The sequence below is a fragment of the Stegostoma tigrinum genome, chromosome 1 (genome assembly GCF_030684315.1).
Source record: "Stegostoma tigrinum isolate sSteTig4 chromosome 1, sSteTig4.hap1, whole genome shotgun sequence".
Lineage (NCBI taxonomy): Eukaryota > Metazoa > Chordata > Chondrichthyes > Orectolobiformes > Stegostomatidae > Stegostoma > Stegostoma tigrinum.
This window is the reverse complement of record NC_081354.1, coordinates 40,914,510-40,927,784: the sequence shown is the minus strand read 5'-3', so window position 1 is coordinate 40,927,784 and position 13,275 is coordinate 40,914,510. Positions and strand designations below refer to the sequence as shown.

At 40.2% G+C, this 13,275-nt stretch overlaps 1 protein-coding gene across 2 annotated transcripts in view; it reads left to right on the top strand.

The window, feature by feature from the left end:
* Window positions 1-13,275, top strand: part of LOC125454629 (tryptophan 2,3-dioxygenase-like) — an 85,648-nt gene that overhangs the window by 57,521 nt on the left and 14,852 nt on the right. For both annotated transcript variants that reach the window (XM_048536889.1, XM_048536031.1), the window contains exons 7-8: window positions 3,148-3,255; window positions 4,019-4,130. In XM_048536889.1, the coding sequence (XP_048392846.1) occupies window positions 3,148-3,255; window positions 4,019-4,130 (220 nt within the window). The remainder of the gene's footprint in view (window positions 1-3,147; window positions 3,256-4,018; window positions 4,131-13,275) is intronic.

Below are 13,275 nucleotides of genomic sequence, written 5' to 3'. Positions count from 1 at the left end.
CTCCCCCCACTGAACCACACAACTAGCCCAACTCTTCCCCTCCACCCACTGCATCCCAAAACCAGTCCAACCTGTCTCTGCTTCCCTAACCTGTTCTTCCTCTCACCCATCCCTTCCTCCCACCCCAAGCCGCATCTCCATCTCCTACCTACTAACCTCATCCCACCTCCTTGACCTGTCTGTCTTCCCTGGACTGACCTATCCCCTCCCTACCTCCCCACCTATATTCTCCTCTCCACCTATCTTCTTTTCTCTCCATCTTCGGTCCGCCTCCCCCTCTCTCCCTATTTATTCCAGAATCCTCACCCCATCCCGCTCTCTGATGAAGGGTGTAGGCCCGAAACGTCAGCTTTTGTGCTCCTGAGATGCTGCTGGGCCTGCTGTGTTCATCCAGCCTCACATTTCATTATCTTGGATTCTCCAGCATCTGCAGTTCCCATTATCACTGATTTCCTAGTTATGGTTTAGTTTATCCCATAATGAGACATAAGGAAGGATTGCGTCTATTGGAAGTGAATATAAGAGCAGTTAGTGATCACACATGAGCAGGCAAGATGGTGTGATGACCCTAGTGAGTGATCAGAGTTGCAGAGGACAGAAAGGGTTCGTAGTCATAGAGGATGGAGTGGATTTTGGTCCTTGAGTTGAAAAGAGGTGTGGGAAAGAACAGTACAAGAACAGGCCCTTTCACTGATATGTGTTCCAATATCATGCTCTTCTAACTAAACCCTCCTGCCTCGATATGGCCCATACCCCTTTATTCACTGTTCATGTGTCTGTCTAAATGCCTCTTAAATTGATACTGAGGGTTGTGCAATTGCTGGAGTGAATTGTGAAGTAGGAGAGAGAAAATAGATACAATTACCCAATCTTCTTCTCCACAGGAGATCATTGGCCATATTACTGCACTGCTGGCATCCCCTTTATTGGTGAAGACAGAATTGATCTAGATTGCTATCTTTGTCCAGAGTGGCTGGTTCTGGTGGATAGCCTTCTGTTATGGTCAACTGGGAAGGGACAGTTCCTGGTTTGGAATGTCTGTAATGATGTAAGTTGAGTTTTAATTATGATGCCAGAGCTTTGTAAACCAGAGGGCCCCAACAATGGCAATTTCATCATGCTCACCACACAATTACCTGATCAAAAATTTATTTTGCCTGGTTAAAAATTTATTTTGCCTGATTAGTGAGATGAGAGGTAATCTTCTCAGGAAGTAGTGGAAAAAGCCATGAAATTTTCTTGCCACTATTTTTTAAATTTCAAATGGAAAAGAATCTGCCTACAGCCACAAATACCCAAGTGAATCTCTTGTACAAGGATAAAGTCTTTTTCTTTAACTTCCCATTATTTCTATATGCTTGTACACCAGTGGCTTCAGCAGCGCTCTGTTAGGTGCTCATTCCCTTGCTCTGACATTAAGTGGATGCCAATGAGTCTTAGGACTACTGAGATACTCAGCTTCTATAAATGCATAAAGCTCCGAGCATGCGCCACAACGATTAGGACGCTGTCCTGTTCCATGAGATGTATGGTGAGACAAATACCAATCATGCCTGGAAGTCCATTATGACAGTGAAATATATATTCTTAGATCTGCCCAGAATTGTTAGTCTTCCACACATGGACAAAAGAAAAATACAACAGATGCTGGAAATCTGAACTGAAAACAGAAAATAATAGAAAAATTCAGCAAAAAGAGTCTTCGTGCTCAACACATTAACTATGTTTCTCGTTTCAATGCATAACGTTGACCTCAACTGTGTGTTGTAGACTGACACATTCCAAAGTTTAGAATCATATACAGAGGGATACACTGAAGCATGGGGCAGCAACTGCAGAGATGGAAAAGTCACCGAGTCCTTTCAGCATTCCCTGAACAGCTGGAAACTGTGATACACCTCATGCTATGTTCCCCACAAAGAACGCATGGTGTAAATTTGTAAAAATCAAGACACTTTAGAGTAAAACATGTTGCACAGAGAACTTTATATTGATTGCACTACCTGTAATTTGAAATGTTTTGTCCTCAGGCTGCATACCTAATATGAAATGCTAAACATGAAGATTATTACAATTGTACATGTTGAATTTGCTAGAAAATCCTGTGACATTTGAAATGAAATGTCATTTTTTTTTGTTTTTACAAATTTTATAAATAAGGTATATTTTGGAGACGAACCTCATGCTCAGACTGTTAAGACAGTAAGTAATAGCACATTATTTATAATGCCTCAACAATTGTACTCTGATTGGGTGAGATGTATTAAACTTAACCCCATTTTATTTTCTTCCTCAATGTAAGACATTTTGAGACATTTTCCTGTACGTGAGGAGCAGTATACACTTGCAAAGTTTTAACTCTAATGCTCTTCATTAACATTTAATTTCAACATCTGTCTTGGTAAACAAAATTATTTGCATGGTTAGTAAACCAAGCAGTAATGGCTGAGATTTATCTGAACATTTAGCTTAAAAAAACTATAATCGTGAAGAGTTTGTTTACGTGAGTTCACAATACAATTTCTACTCTTCCTTTACTTGTAAACACTATAACTGGCATTTTGGTATTTTAAAGAAAACTTGCATTTATATAGCACCTGTCACGACCTCTAGCCATTTGAAATCTCTCAACAGACAATGAAATATTTTAATGTGGGAACTGTGGGAGCTAAACATCAAGCTTCCATCAACAGCAATATGGTCATGACTAGATGATATGTTTCTGTGATGTTGGTTGAGAACTAAATATTGACCAAGCCACTTGAGCTAAATATGATGCACTTCTTCAAATCAGTACATCGTTTTATTATTAGTTGAGAGAATAGATAGTTTTTTTTTTAATGAAAGACAATACCTACAACAGCATAACACCACCTGAGCATTACACAGGAGTATTAGCTTTAATTTTCTGCTCATTACTCTGAACTTGGACTTTACTTATGGATGAGAGTGTTATCAACTGATTGATTGCTATTTTCTTTGTTAATTACTCGTGAGGGTAGATGGAAGTCATTCACTACTCCTTACAGATGGGAAAAATTGGATCATTAATCATAATTGTTGAGGGAAGGAGAGGGAAGAGTTACCTATGTAACTATTTCCTGTTTTGAATACATTTTTACATTCCAACTTCAATTTTATTTTAAGCAATGGCTGGAGAGAACCCCTGGGCTGGAACCAGATGGATTTGATTTTTGGGGCAAACTTAAAATCAACGTTGAAAGAGGACTGAAGGAAGAATTTACAAGTATTCAGGTAACAATCTCTATCAAATTAAAATCAATATAGAGCAGCAGTATGTATTATGCAACATTAGATTGTAATTAAAGCAGAATATTTTTTAGAAAAGCCCTCCCCACAAATGCACAGAGAACTTTATATTGATTGCACTACCTGTAATTTGAAATGTTTTGTCATCAGGCTGCATACCTAATGTGAGATGCTAAGCATGAAGACTGTTTCAATTATGCACATTGGAATTGCTAGAAAATCCTGTGACATTCAAATGTCATGTAACTTTTTACAATGTTTGTGAGTAAGGTATATTTTTGTGAAAGAACATCAAAATTTAACTTCCTCCCTAACAGCAAATGGGTGTAGTTACACCACATGGACTGTAGCATTTGAAGAAGACAGCTCACCACCATCTGCATAGCAACTAGAAAGAGGATTAACTGTTGGCTTAGCCAGCAATGCCACATCCCAAAAAAGGAATTCATAAAATGTACACAGAAATACAAATGAAACTGTGCAAAGATACCAATTATAATGCAAATATAAGGGAATCTGTGGTCAGTTATGTTTGGGATATGGTCAATAATGAAGCATAACAATTTTCATCACGAACAGATTACTGTTTCATGTTTTCTTGTGACTATGATTTTGCATGTAAAATCTTGCATCAGAAAGTATTCAGTCAAATTATATTCACAGAAAGAGAGAAATAACTTCAGAAAGTGTCAAGTGAAAATAATCTTCAAATGATAAACTGCTGTTCAATCTTTTTGTTTTGCAACAGTCAAAGCCAGAATTTGAAGGGAAGGAAGATATGTTGTGGGAGCATAACAAACAGAAAGAAGTACTCACATCACTGTTCGATGAAAGACGCCACGAGCATCTGCTGAGTAAAGGTAGAAACAAAATTGTAGAATGGAAAAGGAGAATTGTTCAGTTTTGGGCTCTGTGACCACAGAGATGCAATAAAAGTAGTCAATCATTCATTGGGAATTTTCAGATAGTTTATTAAGTTTGTTAAGCAACAGCAATTTAGATAGGATATATTGGTTAACTGGAAATAAGTATAAGACCCATGAAAACTGGGGATACTTAATTGACTTCAAAGGACAAATGGGCAGTTGGAACGAATTGAGTTGATCTTATTATTGCAAAGGCATCATCCTCTAGCTGAAGAGTTTAGGAACTCTTCTCTGGATCTCTTGTTAATCTCTTCTGGTCCATGTTCCATCAGAAGAAGACAGTTCCCTGATGAAGACTGTACCCGATAAGAAGTGTCCTTTGACTTTGAGCACTTGCTGCTTTATTAATTTTTTGAAGCTGACAATCTAGGCTAATTCAATCTCTTATAACAAAGTGTGGAGCTGGATGAACACAGCAGGCCAAGCAGCATCTCAGGAGCACAAAAGCTGACGTTTCGGGCCTAGACCCTTCAACAGAGAGCCATCTGATGAAGGGCCTAGGCCCGAAACATCAGCTTTTGTGCTCCTGAGATGCTGCTTGGCCTGCTGTGTTCATCCAGCTCCACACTTTGTTATCTTGGATTCTCCAGCATCTGCAGTTCCCATTATCACTAATTCAATCTCTTGCCTGAATACTTTTTTTGCCAATGAGCACAGAACAATTACAATATAAGAATAATGATTGCCTCCTCGCACTTCTTACCCATCTCCATCACAAAGTCAGCATTCAGTTTACCTTAGAACAAGCTGTTTTCTTTTTCCTAAACAACTAGAGGTACCAGGCATCAGTTGCCTGGTAGCAACTATTGCATGAGGTTTCATGCTACACGGGAAATACAAAAAAAAAACCATTTTGAAAGGACCACAATTTCTAACTCTATGATCTCCTACCATGAGGTGATTTTAAGCCTTCTTGAAAAAAACACTAGGCAGTTTTCGTTACTGCCTTGGACCAGTTAGGGGCTAATCTGTCAATATTTTCACTGTAGATGTCAAAGATACAGAGATGTGGAGGCTAAGTGGGTTTGCCATGATAAATACTGGATTACAAGGATAGGTTGGGAGTGCTAGGTGTAGGGGGTTCTACCTGGTTTATGGTTCATCAGCTCCCGGGTTCTGGCACTGGGCTCATGTAGTGGAATGTGGTTTGGTGGAAAACACAGGAGACAGATGCTTCGGAAGCAAACAATACAGTGAGTGGTTTTACATAATGGCTGACAGAAAGTGTGTGTGAGAGAAAGAGATTCCTGGCTAACCCAATAGCATACCCTACTTCACTGATAATGGGAACTGCAGATGCTGGAGAATCCAAGATAATAAAATGTGAGGCTAGATGAACACAGCAGGCCCAGCAGCATCTCTGGAGCACAAAAGTCTCTGATGAAGGGTCTAGGCCAAAAACGTGAGCTTTTGTGCTCCTGAGATGCTGCTGGGCTTGCTGTGTTCATCCAGCCTCACATTTTATTATCTAGCATACCCCACTTCACTTCCTTATGGATGCCCTTTACCATTTGGCCCTAAACCCCACCTTCCCCTATCTTTGACCAGCCAAGCTCTGTTAGAGGGTCTCCATGAGCTTAGGCTCAGCCCTGGAGTGGAACAGAATTTAGACTTGCTCTTTTCCGTAGCCTCTTGCTGTAGCTGGGGCTCTGTTGAGCGCAGTGAGAGTTGATGACTGTCAGTCTGGTGATGTCTGCTAATGTGGTTAGGTATGTTGGCCCTGATGGTGAGCACCTTAGGTTTCTTTACTTTCTTGGTGGTCCTTATGAGAGGGTTGTTGTCCTGGATGGTGGTGGATGTTGCTGGTGTTGGCCTGGTTGGTGCCTTGTGGCTCCGGATGCTTTCGGTTGCCTCCAGATGTCGAGTGGATGTTCACGGTTGGTTGATAGTGTTCAGTGGCTGTGAGCGTTGCTCTCAGTATGGAGGGTTTGTTGAGTCCTGGACTCGGAGATATCAGCAGGAACTTTTCTCTCAATCGGTAAGTCTGACTGATCTCCTTTCCCTTCTTCATGGCTTTGGCTCAAGGAATCCTTCGTGTGTGGGGCCTGCTTCTGGTTTGGACTCTTAAAGTCCACTGATGAACTGCTCGCATCAGGAGTGCACAGAGCCACCTCAGAGCACACACCAAGTTGGAATCAGTGCATATGGCTGGTATCGCTCTCACACTGCTGGGATTGCAGCTCTCAGTTGTGTCCATGGCAGGCCCCCTTATCTCCCACCGAATCTGGTTTTGGCTGCTGGACTATTGTCTCTCCTCTCTGGGCTGAATGAGCTTCCTGATCACTGGAGGAAGTGTGAATGGCATTTTGATTAAGGTGAATAGTTTCAATGGTTTGTAATGTCTAGTATCATCTTGGATGAATATTTACTAAGTGTTGAATAGTAGCGTGAATATTCTTACATCCAAAGGTGATACAGGTTTACATGTAGAACAATCATGTGGACTGTTTGGTATTTCTGTTCCTGAGCACTGGTTGGAAATTGAATGGCTTTGTACATCTATGGGCTCCAGAAGGTCTGACGTTGTTTATTTCCTCCAGTCTGGGTTCCATTGTTTTAAGCTGGTGTGTGAATGGAAGTCTTCCTTTTAGTTTTCAAAACTGACACATGTTTCAGATATCTGCCCCTGGGCTTGCATATTACCCAGTCTGTCCCAAACAGCCATTTCCTGAATCAGTTGAGTCCCCTAGTTTCACAAGTCCAGAAGTTGCATGCATTTTAGGCCCAGTGTAACTTCCTCAAATTTACATCTTCAAAAGGTTTTTGTCCAGAGTATATCCATAAATTGATGTTGATTTTTGTCCCAATTTACACTAGGTGAATGCAGGATGCTTTTCAGAGGGTTAATTTGGACATGGTGGACCAAATGGCCTCTTTCCACACTGTAAGGATTCTATGAATGTCCCAATAATAATAGGGATCCTCAATGGTCATCCATAAATTGTTGTCATGTATTTATCGGCTGTTGGTGGGTTGACAAGGCTGAGAGAAAGTAGAGCAGTCAGAGAGGGTGAGGTTGACAGCTGAGTGGGGCTGTCAGAGATTGAAGTGGAGCAGTCAGAGAGGACAACTCTGAGAGTGCAGTGGAGGAGACAGAGAGGACTGCCTGTAACTAGCCTTGTAATTATTCTTGTAATTAACTTCCAACACTTGATATTAATTAGAACCCAGAATCACCTTCCCAAATTGCAAGAGTGTAGGTATTCAATCACTCATGTGACCAAAGTTCTTCATGACATTCGCAGAATCAGAGAATCCCTATAGTTTGGTCCACCGAGTCCACACCAACCCTCTGAGGAGCATCCCACCTAGACCCACATTCCTACTCTACCCCATAACCCTGCATTTCCTATGGCTAATCCACCTCACCTGTACATCCCAGGACAATATGGGTAATTTAACATGGCCAAGCCTCCTACCCTGTGTATCTTTGGACTGTGGGAGGAAATCGGAGTACCCAGAAGAAACGCATGCAGACACAAGTAGAAAACTTCCAGTAAGATGGTGGTGGAGTAGGGCTTGTCTGCTCTGTTCGCTTTTCTTTTCATGCATTTTCTTTTTTATTCTTTCTTCACTTGTTTTTTCTCTTTTATTTTACTTACCTCTTGTTTGAAAAGCATGGAATCGGTGGTGGCAAGTAGGCCACCAGAGCAGACTTATGGTAGTGAGTTTAGAGGCAAATTTCATTCCTGGCACCTTCTGCATTGTCAAGGCAGACCTTAGAACCAAAGTCACCAACCTTTGGCGCCATCTCACCTCCACCAATACCTCCTCCCACAATCAAAAGATATGCAGGGTAGGTAGATTGGCTGTGCCAAATTGACTGTAGTGTACAGGGATGTGTAGATTAAGGGGATGGGTCTAGGGGATTAAGGGGATGCTCTGAGGGTCGGTGTGGGCTTGTTGGGCTGAAGGGCCTGTTTCCACACTGTCAGGATTCTATGATTCTAATGATGCAGTGGCTGAGGTGTGTTTGGCTATATTGATGAGGTGGGCCCAAAGCAGACTCATGGTGGCAGTAGAGTTGGGTTTTGGTCAGAACAGTACTGGGCAGCATCTGTAGCATCTGCATTGATGAGGTCCAGCAGGTACTTATAGCGGGTATTGGTGGAGGCGAGATGGCGCCAAAGGTTGGTGACTTTGGATCTAAGGCAAGGACGTGACGAAGGGGATTCATGCCTTTTCACCAGGCCCATGGAGCACTTAACAAGAAGGACGGTAAAGTTGGACACTTTCCCCTATTTCTTCATACTTTTGCCCTGTTTTGGTTTATTTTCTGTGCTTTGAGATGGCGCTGAAAGTAACAACACTATACAACACCTTTCACTGTATTTTTGTAACAGCATAAATGTGAAAATATATCAAATCAAATGTGCAAACTCCACTCAAAGTCATGCAAAGATGGGTGTTGAACCCAGGTGCCTGGTGTGTGAGATTGCAGTGGTAACCACTGAGCCATTGTACCATTCTCAATCCATTGTTTCACAGCTGTCTATTAATGAATAAGCACAGTGAAAAGTCATCAATATGATCAGACAATATGGTCAGGAAAGTACATTCAGTAATTTTTATGATGTGTAGCATAAAAAAACATCACAATGAAAACAAGGTTTATTTAAATACAGCTTAATAAATGTTAGATCAAACCAAATACTGAGAGCTTTTCCGTTTATAATGGGTAAATCATTCATTGTTTACTACAGGAGTGCTCTTGAACATATATAAATATTTTCAACCTTTCATTTCAGGTTTAATGACATTTACTGCCATTTTCCTGTGGAGATGATTAACTTTGAAATGTGCTTGAACATGTCACCTCTGTTTTCATGTACAGAAACATTTATACTAGCAAAGTCAAAGTTGATTTAGAATTTGTTGCTAATCATTATTTTAAGAACGTAGAAGCATCAGACTATGCTTTCATATAATAGCTAATTTTAGTGAAAGGGAGACATCAAAGAAACATGAGCAACTATTTATAAACCGAAAGAACTGCGGATGCTGTAAATCAGGAATAAAAATATGTGGAGGAGAAAACAGAGTTGACCCAAGGGTCACCAGACCCGAAACGTTAACTCTGTTTTCTCCGCCACAGATGCTGCCAGACCTGCTGAGCTTTTCCAACAACTTTGTTTTTGATTGTGAACAAATATTTATTTATTTAAAACTTACTCTGAGGATTCCCTTACCAGCAAAAATATATTAAGAAAGCTCATGTAGATGGTAAATATGGTTCATGTTTGTGAAGATTGTTAGTGGTGAACCTCTGCAGCATTCTACGGTTTTACAGCACATTATAAACCGAGGCCCTGAACATTTATTGATTCTTCCAGTGGATTTTTGTTCCTTAACTCCAGCCAACAAGAAAAATGATAAAGTTCTACACAGGATGGAAGGAAAGCATACATTGAAGAGGTTCAGCTTGGATTCCATCTGTAGATCCAGTTGTGTGACATGGGTGAAATCCATGGTCCTGGAGGCAGGAAGGCAACTTAATTAGGTGAGGTGGAGGGATTCCGGAAATCCGTTGCCTTCATGCCTCTGTCCAAGTTAAGTTCTGGCAGAAAGAATGAAGCCTTGTTACCAATCGAGACCATGAAGTGGTCAGTTATTTCAATATCAATAAATTCGTGATTCTGTTATGTTGGACTGTAATTTCCAGACTGATTCTCCTGAAATTGATCAATCACTGCAAAAGATCAGGAAATCCAAATGCAAATTAGCTGAGTGCAAATTGAAAGTCCACACATTTTACCCTGATTTGGATTAAAAAGCTGGGCTGGGAGCTACTTCTCATCACAAAACTGGCCATTTCCAAGAGTTAATTATCAATATGTATTTCAGCTAATTGTGTCTGAACAGACCTTAGAGTAGGCTTACAAATTTTTTTTTGGATTAAAAGACACTTTTATAAAGGCTTTTAAATTAATTTACTATGTATTAATTTATACAAATGCAATTTGGAAAGGATGATGTGTCATTTTTAAAATCATTCTCAATGACTTAAAATTATGACAGACCAGACAATTTTATTATACGTGTTTATTTTTATGATAGCCCATTTTCAGCTGTATTAATAAAATTACACCAGGTTACCTCTCTGAAATGTAATTTTTAAATTTAAGAAAAAAATTATGTTGTTTAAAAATCGACTTAATTATATTAGTTCATGAAATCTTTTATATTCATCAAAATTTTGAGTATAAATTTGCTGAGCAAAAGAAGGTAAAATTATTACAGATAACATGATGTGAAGCTGGACGAACATAGCAGGCCGAGCAGGAAAGTTTGACGTTTCGGCTTGAGACTCTTCCTCCTCTGATGCTGCTTGGCCTGCTGTGTTCGTCCAGCTTCACACTGTGTTATCTCAGATTCTCCAGCATCAGTAGTTCCTATTATCTCCTAAATTATGACAGTTTTGATGTCTATTTGTGCCCTGATTCTCAATTGCACCCAGCCTGAAAATCCAACCTCTTTATGTTTAGTCCTACAAGGAGTGCTTTTGAAAATATTTCCTTACCTCCTGATAACAATATATTTTGTGTGCACCAAATTTACATTTTCTTTCAGCATCTTCCTTGTTCATTTCCTGCATTATCTGCCAATCCTTATTTTTAATCTAGTTCAGTCAGATCACTAACTCAGAATATTAACTCGCCAAAATGATCTCTCTCTTGTTGAGAGATAACAAGAACTGCCAATGCTAGAGCCAGAGAGCACACTGTGAAGTTGGAGGACCACAGAAGGCCAGGCAGCATCAGAGCAGCAGGAAAGTTGACGTTTCAGGTTGGGACCCTTCTTCGGAAGTGCCTGGCCTGATGTGTTCCTCCGGTTCCTGCACAGTGTTATGTTATTTCTTCCAGTTGAGAAGCTTTGCCTTCAATTGTCCCATGTCCATCTTCTTAATCTCTCTAAACCTAATCATGGTGCGAGTCCTGTTTTCCAAAGGTTATCCTATTGAAATATACTTCTTTTTCTCCAGGTTTTGCATTGTGTACTTCCATATTGACCTGTGCAAGCATAATCATCAAGAATGTTATCCTGAAGGCATTTCATGAATTCCTCCGTACTCCATGTGCTTTCCATTGTTTTATTTCCTGTCTATTTTAAGGTCATTGCCTTGAATCCAAAGATAAGTTAAATTACTTGGTGCATCAGATAATTTTTGGGACCTTCCTCACCTCAATCCCGTTACACTATTTTATGGCCTCTTCTCACTGGGTGTTATCCAAAATGCGTACTTAGTGGCATAGCCACCTTCTAGCTGAAATTAAAGAAGATCCCAATGACCATATGTTAACAGCGGAGATTCTTGATGGGCTAATCTCAGATAAGACTAGAAAACTTTTAACTACTGTGCAACTAAAATTCAGGACCTCAGGATGTCTCAGCAATGAATACTTGTGTTTATAAAGCACTACTAAAGTAATAATACATCCCAACATGCTTTACAGGAGTGTTCTCAAACAGAATTTAACATGTGCAAATAGTAAACTAGTGAGAGAGTTTTTTAAAGGAATGTCTTAAAAGAGCAATGAAAGATAGAGGCGAAGAGATTTGGGAAGGGAATTCTACATCTTAAGGTGTTAATTGCTGAAGGCAGGGTTGCTAACAGTGGAGCAATTAAGATTAAGGAAGTGTAAGAGGCTGCAGATTTCTTGAAGGATGTAGAAGGTTATAAGTGATTACATAGATTTGGATGGTTATTGATAAAGTAATCTTTGCAGAATACTGTCATAGAGCAAGCAAAACTACACAATGGTTCTGGACATTGGGGCCAGGAGGCTGATTATAATAGACTTCCTGAACTAATCAGATGCTCTGGTTCTGGATGAAGGTTATTCTTAATAATGAGCCGATTGAGTCTTTATGATATTTGGCCTCATGTTTTGTCCATGACTGTTTCTGAGGATTGATTCACTTCAGATTGGGTTGCTGCAGATATTGGACACAACTTAAGTTGTACTGAATACTGGTATCAATCTGCAAGATTCTAGAACATAGATCAGTACAACACAGGAACAGGCCCTTTGGTCCACCATGTCGACACCAACTATGATGCCATTCTAAAGTATTCCCATTCGCCCACGCATGTGCTCTATTCACTGCCTGTTAATGCGTCTTGCCAAAATCCTCTTAAATATTGCTATCATCTTTGCTTGTACCACTTCCCCAAGCAGTATGTTCCATGTATCTACCACCTCTGTGTTTTAAAAAAAACTTGCCTCATACGTATCCTTTAAATTTTCCACCTTTCACATTAAATATTACTTGTATGTGGCATTTCTAACCTCAGAAAAAGACTCTGACTACCCAGCCTATCATGCCTCTCTTAATTTTATGTACTTCTATCAGATTATCCCTCAGTCTGATACTCTTGTAGAAACAATTCAAGTTTGTCCAACCTCTTCTTATAGCTAATACACTCCAGTCCAGGGAACAACTGGTAAACTTTTTTTGCACCCTCTCCAGAGCCTCCACATCCTTTTTATAGTGTGGTGACCAGAACTACACACAGTACTCCAAATGTTGCCCACCTAAAGTTTTATACAGCTGCAACATGACTTGCCAACTTTTGTATCCAAATCCCTGGCCATTGAAGACACGCATATATGCCTTCTTTACCATTTTGTTCAATTCTGTTGCCACTTTCAGGAAGCCATGGACTTGAACCGGAAGGTACTTCTATATATCAATGCTCCTAAGAGTCCTGCCATTTACTGTATCCTTTCCTCTAGCGCTTGACCTCTCAAAATATATCACCTCACACTTGTGCAGACTAACTTCCATCTGCCACTTCCCTGTCCAGCTTTCCAACCATCTATATTCTGCTGTATCCTTTGACAATTTTCCTCACTATCCATAACTCCACCAATTTTCGAGTTGTCAGCAAAGTTACTAATCAGCCCACGAAATCATTTATGTATATTACAAACAGTAGAGGTCCCGGCACTGATCCTTGTGGAACATCACTGGTCACGACATCCGATATGAAAAGCATCCCTCTACGATTACCCTTTGTCTTATATGACCAAGCCAATTTTGAATCCAGCTTCCAACTCACCATGGAACCCACGTG